This window comes from Convolutriloba macropyga, chromosome 9, assembly GCF_964194025.1.
Source record: "Convolutriloba macropyga chromosome 9, txConMacr16.3, whole genome shotgun sequence".
Taxonomy (NCBI): Eukaryota; Metazoa; Xenacoelomorpha; order Acoela; family Convolutidae; genus Convolutriloba; species Convolutriloba macropyga.
In genome coordinates, this window is record NC_134476.1 from 13,264,426 (window position 1) to 13,281,934 (window position 17,509).

General features: G+C 33.8%; 1 protein-coding gene across 3 annotated transcripts; it reads left to right on the forward strand.

Annotated features, from left to right (window-relative positions):
- The first annotated feature begins 5,176 nt into the window (after positions 1-5,176).
- On the forward strand, positions 5,177-16,111 carry LOC142346052 (uncharacterized). 3 transcript variants are annotated; one of them, XM_075398539.1, is made up of 5 exons: positions 5,177-5,316; positions 7,184-7,286; positions 14,409-14,586; positions 15,091-15,198; positions 15,592-16,111. In XM_075398539.1, exons 2-5 carry the CDS (start codon positions 7,263-7,265, stop codon positions 15,732-15,734), a joined length of 453 nt encoding a protein of 150 aa, XP_075254654.1. In that variant the 5' UTR covers positions 5,177-5,316; positions 7,184-7,262; the 3' UTR covers positions 15,735-16,111. The 3 variants fall into 3 exon arrangements, with proteins under 3 accessions (XP_075254654.1, XP_075254653.1, XP_075254655.1); XM_075398538.1 differs by having other exon boundaries at positions 7,203-7,286; XM_075398540.1 differs by having other exon boundaries at positions 7,207-7,286.
- The last annotated feature ends 1,398 nt before the right edge of the window (positions 16,112-17,509 follow it).

Genomic DNA, 17,509 nt, shown 5'->3' on the forward strand with positions numbered 1-17,509 from the left:
TGTTGTCTCAATTTTGTTCAACCATAGTCCAGTTGTGAACAGAAAACGGTGCGAACGATCCGATCGGGTCAAATGCTTAGAATAAAATCCTTCAACGCGTTTTTGAAATTTCAGCGTTTTTAGTCGTGCCTCTGCAGACTTGAAGACTATCGTCAGGGACAATCTGCTATAGTGAAAGTACTGAAAAGCCGTCCATTGTCTGATAAATGCTGATTTGATATTGTTGAGCGGATTCCATTCATGCAAAAATGTTACAAAAAATCTTGCCTAATAAATGCTGAATCGTTTACAGCTGTAAGAATAGATTTGAAGGCAATCTTATTATTTTAAAACAATTCGTGTCTCGTAGACATTCAGGTGGAATTTAAAACCTTGCAAGAATAATGCAGGCTCTAAAATCTTGGAAACAGTTTTATTTACATGATTTAGCTTGATTGTGGATTGAAATGTCTCGGCTGTAGTTATGTATCAGCATCGAATTTTTTTTTGGTTGATAGACTTCTTGTTTGTGTTTGATTTGTGTCTTTACTTGTTATTCGCTGTTCTTTTCAAAACAATGAAAAGATACGAAAGATGCTATACTGGAAGAACATTTTTTTAAATTTTGGAGAGACCGTTGAGTAAAAAGAAAACAGAACAGTTTCAAGGACGATAAGAATACGCATAAGACCGAGCATCAGCCAAAATTGACAGAACTAGACTTAGCTTTTCCAATTTTGAGTATGTTTTGATTTGTTCATCTGACTCAAGTTTCAATTCAGAATTAAAGGAGTTATAAGCAACAGTTCGCTAAAACTGCCCACCGTATAAGCTCTCTTCATCTGACTATGAACGCAAAACGGACATTTTTCAGGGACTTGGAAAGATCTTTTACTGTCGAAAGATAAATAAAAAAACACAAAATTAGATTTCTTTCACTTGACAGCTTATTGATTTCCGTCAAGGAAAAAACATTTTTCGTTAGAATGGGCTCGTATACGCACAGAAATGGGTCCCTCATTTCATTGAGAAACAAAATACAAGCAAATGTTGGAATTTAACCGCATCTGATGGGATAAAACATTCAGCCTGAGTTGGAACTATTTTTGAATAACTTACTTGGTCAATGCAGGCATTTTTGCTTATTCAACACTTTCGACACAAATTTGACTTTTCCATTTTTCTAATCTTTCTTTAAACTGGATTATGATTGGCTGTCGGTTATCTCAACTCATGGGAGGCTTTCAACAGTGACTTCAATAATAATGAATTCCCGAGAAGGAAGGACATTTGTTTGTAACACATATGTTATAAATCATGTAACATAATTTTAAATCTACTCGACATGTCATCAAAAAGCCCAAGAGTTCCTGGTCATGTGATTACCATACCATTACTTTGAGCAAAAGTGTGAATGATTTGCATCTCATAACACAGGAAAAGAAAGGCGAAACCTCAAAGCCTAATTATACCTTTTATGTGATCTGTCCAGTTATGTTAATAAAACAAAGCAAAAAATTCCATGTTCTCCACTAAAACAAACAATAATGGAAACTTGAAGCTCAAATTTTCAGTGGGTGAGCAAATTGTCTCTTTTTAAATAAAAGATTTTATGAGATGACATGCGTTTCCATAGCGAAAATTCACAACGTGTAAGCCAAGTCCATGCCAAATTGTGAATTTCCAGGACATCTTTTTGAATTCCGTATTTTGTGTATTCACAAGGTCTTAAACTCCCCAAGAACCCACTTCTATTTCCAGGATATCGAACAGATCAAACATGGTGTTCCAAGAGTTAGTTTTTCACTGGAGCTAAAAAATGAGTCAAAATGCAGGTCAGTTACTGCTAAAACTAGAAGAGCTGCGCTTTAATAGGGTAAATTTTTCTGCGCTTTAATAGGGTAAATCTAAATGTCTCGGCTGTAGTTATGTATCAGCATCGAAGTTTTTTTTTGGTTGATAGACTTCTTGTTTTTGTTTGATTTGTGTCTTTACTTGTTATTCGCTCTTCTTTTCAAAACAATGAAAAGATACCAAAGATGCTATACTGGAAGCACATTTTTTTCTAAATTTTGGAGAGACCGTTGAGTAAAAAGAAAACAGAACAGTTTCAAGGCCGATAAGAATACGCATAAGACCGAGCATCAGCCAAAATTGACAGAACTAGACTTAGCTTTTCCAATTTTGAGTATGTTTTGATTTGTTCATCTGACTCAAGTTTCAATTCAGAATTAAAGGAGTTATAAGCAACAGTTCGCTAAAACTGCCTACCGTATAAGCTCTCTTCATCTGACTATGAACCCAAAATTGACATTTTTCAGGGACTTGGAAAGATCTTTTACTGTCGAAAGATAAATAAAAAAGCACAAAATTACAATTCTTTCACTTGACAGCTTATTGATTTCCGTCAAGGAAAAAACATTTTTCGTTAGAATGGGCTCGTATACGCACAGAAATGGGTCCCTCATTTCATTGAGAAACAAAATACAAGCAAATGTTGGAATTTAACCTGCATCTGATGGGATAAAACATTCAGCCTGAGTTGGAACTATTTTTGAATAACTTACTTGGTCAATGCTGGCATTTTTGCTTATTCAACACTTTCGACACAAATTTGACTTTTCCATTTTTCTAATCTTTCTTTAAACTGGATTATGATTGGCTGTCGGTTATCTCAACTCATGGGAGACTTTCAACAGTGACTTCAATAATAATGAATTCCCGAGAAGGATGGACATTTGTTTGTAACACATATGTTATAAATCACGTAACATGATTTTAAATCTACTCGACATGTCATCAAAAAGCCCAAGAGTTCCTGGTCATGTGATTACCATACCATTACTTTGATCAAAAGTGTGAACGATTTGCATCTCATAACACAGGAAAAGAAAGGCGAAACCTCAAAGCCTAATTATACCTTTATGTGATCTGTCCAGTTATGTTAATAAAACAAAGCAAAAAATTCCATGTTCTCCACTAAAACAAACAATAATGGAAACTTGAATCTCAAATTTTCAGTGGGGGAGCAAATTGTCTCTTTTTAAATAAAAGATTTTATGAGATGACATGCGTTTCCATAGCGAAAATTCACAACATGTAAGCCAAGTCCATGCCAAATTGTGAATTTCCAGGACATCTTTTTGTATTCCGTATTTTGTGTATTCACAAGGTCTTAAACTCCCCAAGAACCCCACTTCTATTTCCAGGATATCGAACAGATCAAACATGGTTTTCCAAGAGTTAGTTTTTCACTGGAGCTAAAAAATGAGTCAAATTGCAGGTCAGTTACTGCTAAAACTAGAAGAGCTGCTCTTTAATAAGGTAAATTTTTCTGCGCTTTAATAGGGTAAATCTAAATGTCTCGGCTGTAGTTATGTATCAGCATCGAAGTTTTTTTTTGGTTGATAGACTTCTTGTTTTTGTTTGATTTGTGTCTTTACTTGTTATTCGCTCTTCTTTTCAAAACAATGAAAAGATACCAAAGATGCTATACTGGAAGCACATTTTTTTCTAAATTTTGGAGAGACCGTTGAGTAAAAAGAAAACAGAACAGTTTCAAGGCCGATAAGAATACGCATAAGACCGAGCATCAGCCAAAATTGACAGAACTAGACTTAGCTTTTCCAATTTTGAGTATGTTTTGATTTGTTCATCTGACTCAAGTTTCAATTCAGAATTAAAGGAGTTATAAGCAACAGTTCGCTAAAACTGCCTACCGTATAAGCTCTCTTCATCGGACTATGAACGCAAAACGGACATTTTTCAGGGACTTGGAAAGATCTTTTACTGTCGAAAGATTAATAAAAAAGCACAAAATTAGAATTCTTTCACTTGACAGCTTATTGATTTCCGTCAAGGAAAAAACATTTTTCGTTAGAATGGGCTCGTATACGCACAGAAAAGGGTCCCTCATTTCATTGAGAAACAAAATACAAGCAAATGTTGGAATTTAACCTGCATCTGATGGGATAAAACATTCAACCTGAGTTGGAACTATTTTTGAATAACTTACTTGGTCAATGCTGGCATTTTTGCTTATTCAACACATTCGACACAAATTTGACTTTTCCATTTTTCTAATCTTTCCTTAAACTGGATTATGATTGGCTGTCGGTTATCTCAACTCATGGGAGACTTTCAACAGTGACTTCAGTAATAATGAATTCCCGAGTAGGATGGACATTTGTTTGTAACACATATGGTATAAATCATGTAACATAATTTTAAATCTACTCGAGATGTCATCAAAAAGCCCAAGAGGTCCTGGTCATGTGATGACCATACCATTACTTTGATCAAAAGTGTGAATGATTTGCATCTCATAGCACAGGAAAAGAAGGGCGAAACCTCAAAGCCTAATTATACGTTTTATGTGATCTGTCCAGTTATGTTAATAAAACAAAGCAAAAAGTTCCATGTTCTCCACTAAAACAAACAATAATGGAAACTTGAAGCTCAATTTTTCAGTGGGGGGGGCAAATTGTCTCTTTTTAAATAAAAGATTTTATGAGATGACATGCGTTTCCATAGCGAAAATTCACAACATGTAAGCCAAGTCCATGCCAAATTTTGAATTTCCAGGACATCTTTTCGAATTCCGTATTTCGTGTATTCACAAGGTCTTAAACTCCCCAAGAACCCCACTTCTATTTCCAGGATATCGAACAGATCAAACATGGTTTTCCAAGAGTTAGTTTTTCACTAGAGCTAAAAAATGAGTCAAAATGCAGGTCAGTTACTGCTAAAACTAGAAGAGCTGCGCTTTAATAGGGTAAATTTTTCCTCTTGGTGACTCAAAACAATCTTGCTAAGACCTTGGCAAGAGATGTGTAATACGTCAGAGACAACTTAAAAAGTACTGAAAAATCTTGCAATTTTCCATAAAATACAGTTTATCACGTTAGAACGTTATAAAACAACTGTTTTGATCAGTTTGAATTTATTTTAAGCCATTTTTTATTACAACAATTCTACGCTTACTCAATTTTTGTGTTTCATTCGGGCAACACATTTCTCTTACACTCGGATTTTGCTCGCATTGCTCTCTTATTCTCACACATAACAATGTACTATAATATTAAAACAACTGCAGAAAACTATAATTGCCAAGAATTTAATGAACGTACTTACAGTATATACAAGCTAGAAAATTATTTTCTTGATATTTAGAATACAACGCAAATGATCTCACTTGACTTGACATTAAGTGCTGTTAAAACGTCACTTGATGTACAGATGAAGAATTTTTTCTTATCTGTTATCAAATTATAAAGTTTTACTTTTGAACTACGTGTGTCTGACTCTTATTAAATTATCAATCATTTTACAAAAAAAGTAGCTGAGTTGATACATACCGCATCAAAATGACAAATCGCCCTTTATATATAATACATATTTCTTGTTATTAGTCGATTTTTTTTGTTCATAATCGCATAATCGCAATTGAAAAACACCTGCTCTTGTGATTAATTGCATAAGAACATCATCTTTCTGTTCTTTTGCCGCAGTTTTTTTCAAGTAATAGAAAGCTAGCCTCTTTTGTTTCAGAGGTTACAAAGTCATTACTTAATTTACATTTATTTGTTTGTCACTCTCTGGGTACGAGCTCGCAATCCTTCGGTTTTCGAACTAAAAGAATCAACTAATCATATTTCTTAGAACTGTTTTTAATTTTTCCCTATAATCGATGGTACCAAAAAGCTGCATAATCTCGAAGAATGATATAAAAAACGATAGACATCCAAGGATTCGACAATTTGAGTTCAAATAATTTCCCTAGTCAATTATTAAAACTTCTAGTTTTTGAAGCGTCTTGTTGACCGTCTGTATAGTATGTTTTCTAAGAAGTCTGCATCAACTTCATTCCGAAATTCCGGCTCTCTTTTTCCTAAATTTCAAACAAAATTTTTCAGTTGGTGATCTCTGCCTCAAGGTACCCGATAAATTTTCCATTGTTTCGAGTTTCAACTAAAAGACAGCCAACAAGTACCTTCACTCAATGCTGTTGTATAAATTCCTGACAATCTTTGATTTACGCATCTGAGCATCATTTTTTGAATGAACGACACTTGAAAAAAATGTTCAAAAAAATTCTCAAATTTTCCGACTAAACTAAACCGTTTAGTTTGTTTAGACATCCAAAAATCAACTTACTCTTCTTGCTGATTTTTTGCTCTCTAAAAAGATGTTGCTTTTCCGAACTCAAATATTTCGCTTTTTTTAAGTGAACTGGTTCCATTTTTTAAAGACTCCGCACAATTCAATCGCAGGAGACGCCTTGCAAAATTACTTTTTCGGGCACGCTTTTATGCACGTTGTTTATCAGATCTTGAAATTGAACTTAGTTCCTCTGGTATTTTGTTAACAAACTTGCGCATTTAGAATATTAAGAGGAGGTAAACAGTAAAAAATACAAAAAAACATAACCATGCTTTTTGTCTCGGTCAGCGCAAATCAATCTCGAGCTTGGATAGTTTGAGCATAGCGTGGTTTAGAGTCTGGATAGTTCTCTAATATGATCTGGATACTCAGAGCAGAACTTTTAGCCGTCTGATCAGAAACGACTCCAAAGTCTAGAAAAGTCTGATTAACAGTCAAGAGGCCGAACCGAAAAAACTGAATAGGTTTTTCACCTTCGATGGGACTGTTTTTTTTGACGAGCATTTGCCGATTTTTTGTCAGAAACTGGGTTTAAAATTGGGTTTAGTTGATTGCTGTTGATCTGAAAATTTCTCTTTGTTCGAAATTGTTATTTTTCCTAAATAAGTTAGAATCTGCGCTTCTCTTGAAAATATGAATTTCCATTGTTTTGACTCTTTTCCAAAGGCAACAACTTTGATAAAGTGAAAAAAAAAGATTTTTTGGCACAGGTATTAAATTCATATTTTCGGTCGGATTTTCGAAGCTTCAAATTATTTAGTTCAAAAATAGAAAAATTGATCTCTTTGGGGGGGATACCTAGATGTGGCAGTTGTTTAATTTAGTGCAAATTTAACTTACTAGTTTCTTGAATCGTTATCATTTCTATGTTTGGTGCTTATAAAAGTTTCTTATCATTAACTTTTACAGCTTAATCTTTATATCTACAGACCTATCACACAAAGAGGCAACCTATAACCCTGTATAAAGTGGTTATTGGTAAATTAAGTTCATAAGTGTATTTTTGAACACTTATTCTTTCCCAATTTTTTTGATGCGGGAGTACTTAAATATGATTTGAGGCAGCAGATATATTATTTATTATTAGACAACGATTTCGAGTTACCAACGCGGCGACTGTGATGGCTGTGAAAAGACTAACTGTTGTAAGTAAATCAAATTTATTTGTTCGTTAATTGTTGACTTCGTCCCTTTCCATTGAAGTAACACTGACGTCTTAATTAAGTTTCCCTCTGGACTTAAAAGGGTAAATCAACTCTTGTTGTGGCAAAAGCAGATGCGTATTTTCTCTCAAAGAAATCCGATCTCACCGTTCATTGAAGACCAACAAAATCTTAAGCAGAAGTAAAATTCTGAAATTCTCGAATTTTGCTAACTCCTCCATGACGATAACAACTACGCCAATACAGATTATTCATTATCCGACATGAAATTAAAATTTTTTGATTCATAAAATACTTGATGTAACACGGAGGTTGGTGGCAGAGTAAATCAGCGCTGAATCTGTCTGACGACATTCTGTTTTTTAGGTTTGGCAGTACTCTGTTCCAATTTACACAGGAAAGTCTTGATTTTTTAGTAAAAATTACTGGATGACAAATAATATGCTCAGCTTAACTTCCGCCAACAAGGTTTGATTTATATGCGCTTTGAACTTTCTGTGTAGGTACTTGTAACATTTAATTAGTGTAGCAAGTCGTAACCACTAAGCTGAATGGGCTTTGCGGCAATTGCCTACAGACCAGCTTATATAAAAATAATGTGTATTCTAGTATAATAATTACTAGTTATAAGATACAAAAGCATGACATTACTCTGCTCAGACTTAATTTTGGGCTATGAGTAATTTTCAGACTGCATGGGATATGTTTAGCCTGGGCTAACTCCATGACCTCCATATAATCATAATGAAGAAGAACGGAACATAAAGAAACTTAAAATATTCTGAGGATGCAATGTTTTAGAACAGCGCTGGGTTTAGGTCCAGCGCTGAAATGCTCTGCGACTCAAGTTCGGGGGGCTTCAATATTAGAGAATCAGCAATCCCTCAGAACCAGCTTACAACCTTTTCTTGCAAAGATTGTCGTATTTTTTCTATATTGGAAATTTTAGGATTTTTTCGGCGTTTTTTTGCGGATTTTTTTGCCATTAAAGTATTCTATAAAAACTTAGGTGTAATATTCAAAGAAGCATTCTTTGAGATCAAATTCTGAGATACAAAAATTATAGAAATATGATTGAGAAATGATTGGAATATTTTGTAACAAAAGGGACATTTAATCGCAAAATTCCTTGATAAAAAAATTGATTTGACAGAAAAAAATGACAATAAAAACAAATCTAATAGTCTCAAAAAAGTGACGACGCAAAAATTGTATCAAGGTATTTTTATCGGGATAATAGATTAAAAGGTGTAAGCGTTGTTTAATTTCAACACTACAGTCTGTTTCTTTATATATTCTGCATATTTTCTTGCTCAGAATTCGGGCTTGTTTTAAATTTGTAATTTCCAGCAAGAGACGAGTTCTTCAGTTATGTTTCGGTAACAAACATTTTTCTGATTAAACAATGACATATGACATGAATTCTGGAGCAGGGTAACGTTTTTTTAGAGGAACTTTCATCAGTGCTGTTTAGTGGGAAGTTTTATATTAACTGTAACCTCCATACTCTTCAAAATAACAAAATTTGTCATTAATTGAAGTGTCTAATAATACTATCCAAGCAAAACTGTACATCAAAACAGATAATCACATTACAGTTCTATGATGATGGATTTTGGTTTGCAGTTGTTTTTGTTTGCGCTCTTTCTGTGACCAGGGCACTTGTTTTAAACTAATAGTAATTGAAGTACTCAAAGAGCACTATCCTGATCACTTGACCTATGAAAAATGACTACTTAGTTCTAGTGGGTGGGCGAGTCTCTACCCGGGTCGAGGTTTGGTGGTGAATTTTCGTAAGAAATGCGGTGAAATGCGGTGAAAAAAGATAATTTTCACCGCGTATTTCTTACATCTTTTTGCGGTGAATGCGGTGAATCGCGGTGAATTATTTTTTTTCACCGCGTTCTCAGTATTCTTACAAAAAAGAAGCGTCCCCTCACGGGTTCGATCCTCTGACCTCCTGCATGCCTTCAGCTGCTTACTCCACTGCCCCAACTGCCACTTACTACCTTGGCATTTCTCGTGAATTTAAATCAGATTGAGTAAACGTTGGAAAGCAAATGCGGTGAATTTTTGTAAGAAATGCGGTGAAATGTGGTGAATTTTTTTTTCACCGCATCTAGCGGTCAAAAAAAATAATTCACCGCTTGAGAGAAAGCGGTGAATTATTTTTTTTCACCGCATTCACCACATTCACCGCATTTCTTACATTAATTTGCCATAATAGTCTATGCGGTGAATTTTTGTAAGAAATGCGGTGAATTTGGTGGTGAATTTTCGTAAGAAATGCGGTGAAAAGCGGTGAATTATTTTTTTCACCGCATTCACCGCAATCACCGCATTTCTTACGAAAATTCACCGCATTCACCGCATTTCTTACGAAAATTTACCCAAAAACCTCGACCCGGGTATAAAATACGGCGTGGCTGTAAAAAAACGAGGCAACGCCTTCGGAAAGTCGAGTGCTACAGCAAACTAAGGGCGCGCTTCGAAAATTTATTTTATAAAAAAATTTGAGTGGAGTACGTTGTTGTCATGCGTCTGGCAAGAACAAAATAAACAGCTTTCAAATAAACATATATACGTTGAGTACAGTCTTTGTATTAGTCATTTTGTCGTATTTTTAGGTTTCAGAGGTGCTCTACACATATGATTGCACATATGATTGCTCCTTTCAAAGATAAAAAATAGCACCAATTTCAGCAAAAGTATTTCAATTGACGATTAATGATTGTTGAAGCTAAGTTTTTGGTGTAAGGAGGGTTTGGCGACCACCCAAGGCTTGAAAAGACTATAAGAAAGAAATTTTCATTACTAATGGTGACACAAAACAGCTGCAGGTTAAAAATAACAATAATGTAAATTATGAATACGAAAAAGCTCATCTGAGGAGAAACTACCTTTCAAACACCGTGAGAAATTCACTGTTTTTGTGCAAAAAACAGAACTAAGCAAAAATATTTTTCCTAAGCTCGTTTTGTTTGAACAAGTCTTTCAACCAAATGAAAGAAATTTTCTGATGCGTTCGAACACCTAATTCTACAATTTAAATTTTTCGAACATCGAAATTCGGTCCAGCTAAAAACAGCATCGAATTTGTGTTGAGTTTCAGTCGAGCGTCAAAATTCGAAGGAGCTAAAGTTCAGCGGCAAATTATTTGCGGAGGTTAAGTCCACAACAAAAAAATTCGGTCAAGCTAAAGTCCAGCTGTAGTTTAAAGTTGATTTGAAGTCTTTTCTTGCTCTATTTGTTTCATACCCGTTTTGTTTTTATCACGGTCTTTTCATTAGTCGAGGTCTAAACTTGTGGGTAGTTTTTTATAGTTTGATCCGTTTTCATCCTACATGTACTACAAGGAGGCTCAGTAATTTGCGTTCACACATAATGTTTCGACCCTGCTGAACCAAACTTTCGGCTTAACTGTCTACCAATTGAGGAAGCGATAGAAAACTTTCGAAAATTCGATCATTTTTCGAAAATAACTGGTGTATAAATAAAAAAATGCGTCCAACTCAAATCACTCAGTTGAATTTTAAGAAAACGCCGCTTTAGAGCGCCGTGGAGATTTTTCAATAATAAGAATACGAGACAAGACAAAAAAAAATGAATTAACAACAACAGACATTAATTACACTTACTACTTTATGTCCATTTTTCAACAAAAATAACTTAATAACAAGTCAAAAAAGCCTCAAATAAAAGTGAAAGTAAACAAAACACCTTTTACTTTACTAGAAAACATATGGGACGACTCCATTGAAAAATTTTGCTCAGATTATGTCGTTTACAAACAGAACGTCAAACACAGATAAATAATTTCTTTTCAAAAAGCTATACTAAAGCCGTTAAAATCATAATGAATTCGATTAAATCATCAGATATCTTAAATTTAAACAGTTTTTGATTCCAGAAAGGAGATATGTGACCTGTAATTTTGAGACTACGTATAAAACAGACAAACAAGAAGAGAAGACGCAAAGTTAAGAAATAATTTTATTTGAAATTGTTTCTTTCAAAATCTTTAAAATAAAAGCAGAAGAATCAATTTTGTTTAGTTCTCAATAAGAATTTTTTGAGACTTGTCATTGATTAGAAAGTGGCCTAAGTTAAAAAACATAGCAGGACAAGTCCTGACGTACAATTCAAAGAATTTTCATTGACTAAACAGAAAAACTAGACCTACAATGGACTATGAGTGAATTGAGAAAACCATTATTAAAAAAATCAGATCAAAAAAAAAGAAAAAAACAGAAAATCAATGTCAAAATGCCGCATGTGAACAAAAAAAAACACTAGCGAGAAATAAAAATTTAATTCAAACAAAAAACTAGACCAAGAACGGACTATGAATGGATTGGAAAAACCAATTAGAAAAAAATCCGATCGAAAAAATCGAAAAAAAAACTGTAAAAAACAAAGTGAAATTGCCGCATGTGAACAAAAAACCACTAGCGAGAAAGCGAATTTTTGTTCAAACCCCGTTTTCTCACTCTACTTTAAATTTAGAGCGAAAAAAATTCACGCCGCAAAACCACTCGCTTTTTCGCTCCACTTCCTGTTTCGGCGTGACCAAAATCACTACTCCAATTTGACTTCAAAAATCATGAAAATGTGTGAACAGATCTTAAAAAAAAAGACAGCGCCCATATACAATTCAAATTCTTTGAATTGTAAAAAAGTCAAAAACAGACAAAGCCAAAAAAGAAAAACAAAATCGAAGAACCAGTTACAACATCAATCAATTCGCTGAAAACTTTAGATATGATCAGCTGCAACTAATGACGCCAATAATTTGATATGTGACTTGTAATTAACAAAAATAGGTAATTAACGAAAATAGACAAAAAAGAACGAAGAAGCACAATCAATATATACTTAATTTTTTGAAAACAATATTTTCCAAAGCCATGAAATCTATCAGCTAACAATTCAAACCTTTAAATAGAATCAGCTGAATCATCCAACCAAGACAATTAGGACATTTCATCAATCAAAAAATGAAATACGTTTAAAAACGTAGACAAAAATCGAAAAGTTTTTTTTTGGTACAAGAGCGGCGTCAAAGCCGTTAAAAAATGAACTCACTAAAAATTAGTTTTTTTTTCAATGGCACCACCCTATGATGTCAACAACATGGTATCCGACTGGTAACAAATAAAACGGTGTAAAAAGACAAAAATAAAACAAACGATGCAAAGCCAAAAAAATTTTTTTGAAAACAATTCTTTTCAAAGTCAGGAAAATTTATCAGTTGTAGATTTAGATCTTTACATATTTTTGTTTATTCTCCCAAATAAGCCAATGAGACCTGCCACCAAACAGAAATTGTCTCGCGTTCAAAGGAAGAACTTCAAACACAGACAATAAATCAGAAAACAACAAAATTATTTTTGGGACAACAGTTTTCGAAGCCATTAAAACCATAATCTTTCCATTAAAAGATAGACATCACCGAATGCCCCCCCCCCCCTCTGAAGCTAAATTGTGATATATAACCTGTGATTAATGAGAATAGGTAACAAATAGACAAAACAAACATAAGATGAAAAATTAAAAAAAATCCTTTATAGTTCTTGAAAAAATTATATTTCAAATCAAGAAAACCATCAGCTACCATCTAAAATCAGTATGTAGGCTCATTTTTTCTTTCCTCAAAACAAGCCATTAAACCTGCTGGTATTAAAAAACTAAGACAATTAAATAGAAAGTCCAAAAAATTCCATCAAATTCTTCTAGAAAACTGTGTCGAAGCCCTTAAAAGTTTAATCCATTCCTTAGCAAAGTATATGTTAAAAAAGCCAGGTTTTTGAACCCCAAAAAGTATTAATTGACCTATCACGATATTGATAAGGTGACAAAAACCAGATAAAGGGCCTAAAAATTAGGCAAATGCCAAAAAATCAGACTTCTTTAAGGAAAACAATCGTATCGAAGCCTGAAAATAATTTTTTAAAATATAAAGAAAAAATTGAGATCAAAAATTAACTAAAGAGAAAATTTATTCTCCCGTTGCTGAAACTAAGCTACAATTTGCTCAAAATAAGGGCGAAATAATGGCAGAGCTCCATAAACCGTTGTTTATTTTGAAAGAAATTCACGCTAAAAGTCAAAACAAAAATGGCCTTACGACAATAAAACTGAAAACATTACCTTGCTATTGATTATAAAGCCAATTGTGCTCTAAAATGAACATAAAAAAGCAGAATTTTTCGAAAGAAAAAAGACAGTCACTGATTACAATGCGGACTATTTTTGGATTTTAGAGCCCAACAATCAGGCCAAAACTAGCCCTGCTCATACTGTTCGCTGAATAAGAACATGCAACGGTTGCCAGTGTTAATGTTAGAGATAATTTGACGAAAAATTTCAATTGTCATAGAAAAATGACAATGTTTTAGTAACTATTGAGTTATATTAGCTGAAAACTGGTAAAGTTTCGAAACCAGAAAGCTTTCAAAGAATGCGGAGAATTAAATTAACCCTCTCGCGAGGTGAATCAAATTGTGTCAGCTTTTTAAGTTTTCACGATCGGCAAATTTAAGCAAAGTTGATAAACGAAGCTTATATATTGCAATTTTTGATGAGAAGAGGCTGATTGGTTTTGAAATACATCGCGCAAATTTGAGCCAAACAATCAAATCCGATTTAATATCAACTCTCTCTCTTTCTCTCTCTCTCTCTCTCTCTCTCTCTCTCTCTTATCTTTACAAAGCAAAACAAAACATTTTTTCGTAACGTTTTTAACATATTTTAACAAAATTGACAAAAATTTGGGCAAAATTTCGGAAAATGTGACCAAAAACAACGGAAATCTGTCTATTATTCACAGAACTTCAAACCTCGTTAACTCACTGGAAAAAATCGAAAATAAAGGGAAATCATTTTAATTCCATTTTCTACGCTGGACAGGCTTTCTAATGATACGCTCACAGCTCTCTACTATGTATATATCGACCCGTAAAAATTGACTGAACAAAAAAACCCATTTGAGTAAATAGTTCCTCCCCCACTAAAGTGGGTCGGAGCAATAAAAGCGTCTTAGACTTTTCAGCGATATGACCTACCAAAAATTGTAACAGATGAGTTCAATAATTATTTTTTCAGGAACTGAATAAATTAAAAGAGAACCCTTTGGAGAACTGTACAATTGGCCCTGTGGACGAAGATGAAGATATGTTCACATGGCAGGCTACAATCCAGGGTCCAAAAGAGAGTCCTTACGAGGGTGGCAAATTCTCACTGTCAATCTGTTTCCCATCCAACTGCCCTTTCAAAGCTCCAGAGATACGTATTGTTATATCATAATTGCTTAGTACAACTTCTGCATATCTTCAAATTTCTGCAAATCTTTGTGTATGTCGACTACTCGATGTTGTCTCTCTCTACATAATACTGCGATGCATTTCGCTCTTGCTATGCAAACTTATTAATTACGGCTTTTTTAAAATTTTGGTCTTAACTAGATCCGTTTATTCACATTTAAGTCTTTATGTTTAAAAAGGAATTAGATTATTCCATAAACAAGAGAATTCGGAAATGCAATTTGAATTTCAAATTAGAATTTCCTAAAAACGGGAAGTTGATAAGAAATGTGTTGATATTCTCATCGGGCTTTTATGCAAAGTGTCTAATTCCGCAGATTCTTTTGTTATTAGGTTAAAATAAAAAAATATATGCGGGAATTAAGCGCTTTTCTTAAGAGCTCGATCAACTTCAACCCATTTCTTATCAACTTCCCGTTTTTGTGAATTTCTAATTTGAAATTCAAATTGTGTTTCGTTGTTGCAGGTTTCATTTCTGACAAAGATCTACCATCCGAATGTGAGCGTGGAGGGTGAGATTTGCATCGACCTGATCAAGAACAAATGGTCACCATCAGTCACTATAGCAAAAGGTTTTTCAAATTCATTCTTCCATTTTAAAACGTACACACTTGAATAATTTCCTATATTGAGATTTCTAATGTAACTGAAATTTTTTGCGTGATATTATTTTCACATGAGAATTGGAGTATAATATTTTTGTAATATGATCAAAGTGGGGAGAACAAAAAAAATTCAATAAAGGTCCATTGCATGGTTCGAAAATGAGATAGACTGCTTTTATATGATTGACAAAACTGTTGAATTGTTTTCAGAATAGATAAGAATAGATCCACAAGAAATATCAGAATAAATCCAAGAAATCAAATTTAGATGTAAAATATCCAGGGTGCTGGAGAAGAATTATTTATCAGAACATCACTTATACTTGAGAAAAACATCTTACAAGTTGTACTTCGTTTCAGTATTCGAGTCCATTTGTTCTCTTCTGTATGACCCGGAACTTGATGATCCGATGGAGCCAGAAGTTGCCGTCGTGTTTAAGGAAGACTACCAACAGTTTTGTGATACTGCGAGGGAATGGACCACAAAGTACGCAATGAATTAGAAAAAACACGGAATGATAAAAGCGAGAAACTGCAGCTTGTTCACAAAAGAAAAACCAAAGCTCGGGAAAAAAGCAGAAAATAAAATTTGCGAGCAAATAAATTTTCAATATATTAATATTTACTTGAAAAACCACAAAAATTTGTGGTCACCTACACCACAACTTTCATCTCTCTTGTCAAACCCGTTTGTTGCTATCTTCCCTTTTTGATGAAAACGTTACTTTTCTTCAAATAACAAACAGTGAGCCGAAAAACAGCTTCTACTTACCCGGACTTGAGTTTCAGAGCTTTTAATGCTGAACCAGATTATTTCAAGCATAAAAACTTAATTCACTTCCGAACCATCTCCAGAATATTTTAAGTTTCATTATGTGCAGTTTTTCTCCATTATGAATACATTGAGGTCATAGCGGTTACCCAGAATGAACTTATCCTGTATAGTCTACAATATACTCATACCCCAAAATTAAGCAGAATGAAGTCAGACTTGTATAACATGCGACTACTATAATAGTATTCACAATCTTTATACAAAAGCTAGTTTGTAGGCAATTTCCACAAAGCCTATTTAGCTTAGTGGTTACCACTTGCTACTTGCTACTTAAATTGAATGTTGCAAGTGCCCACGAGGAATTTCGACTCGAATATAAAGCAAACGTTGTTGTCAGCTGAACATATTATTATTCACGCAGTACCTTTTACTCAAAAATCAAGATTGCCCAGTCTAAATTGTTACATGAATAGGGAACTGGTCATCCTAAAAACAGAGTGCGCTTAGACTGATTCAGCCCTGATTTACTCTGCCAGCAACCTCCGCGTAGAGCTGTATTGGCTCGAATATATCTCGAGAAAAAATTTTTTGAAAGGAAAAAGTTGATAGAGTCCATAGAAGCAAGAAAATTCATTTCCATAAATTCCAAAATCAATCAGCCGAATTGAGCCAAGTGTTTATTATGTTTCTTTGCCTCATTAGATAAGATAAAAATACTACCGTTCATTTTGTATATACGCTTAAAGGAAACGTCTAAATTTGAAAATAAGCTGCTGTTGTAAATTTTGTTTTCAGCTTGAAAAATTGAGTCGCTCTATAGTCGAGCATCAATAATTTCAGTCGTGCTTAAGTAGAGCACCGAGACTTCGTTTGAGTTAGGGTCCAGCATCAGTAAGTTAATTCAAGCTAAAGATGAAGAGTTAGGTGGAGCTTAAGGCTTTTCATGGAAGGTTTGAGTCAAGCATGGTTTTCTCATAACGTTTTTGCTCGGGCATTTTTTTATAAGTCGAGGTCTAGACCTGTGTACAGCGCTAACTTAAATCGAAATTCTTGCAAAACATTGTTCTGTTTTTTTTAATATATTACTGCTATTTAAGACCTACTGTTCTCATCATTCTGTAGTCACAGTAGCAAAAAAAACAAAAACCACTAAAGTTTTTTAAAGGGCGGACGCAGATATGGTTATGACTCAATATCAATAGTCACAATTAAAAAAATCCAATTTGCGAGCAGTTTATTACTATAACTTCATCAATTAGAAAAAAATCGAAAATTTTCAGATCTTTTTTATATATAATGTAACAGAAATATATATAACAGAAATATATAATGTTTCAATTGTTTCGCATACAGAAACCAGTACTGAATTCTTTTCGATAACAGAATAAATCATTGAGTTTCATAATAGTACTCTTACAATTTTTTGAGCTGAATTTCTTCGTTCATGGTGACGTTTTCTTGACAAATCAAATTAGTTTGATTTTTGCCCTGGTCAAACTCTTG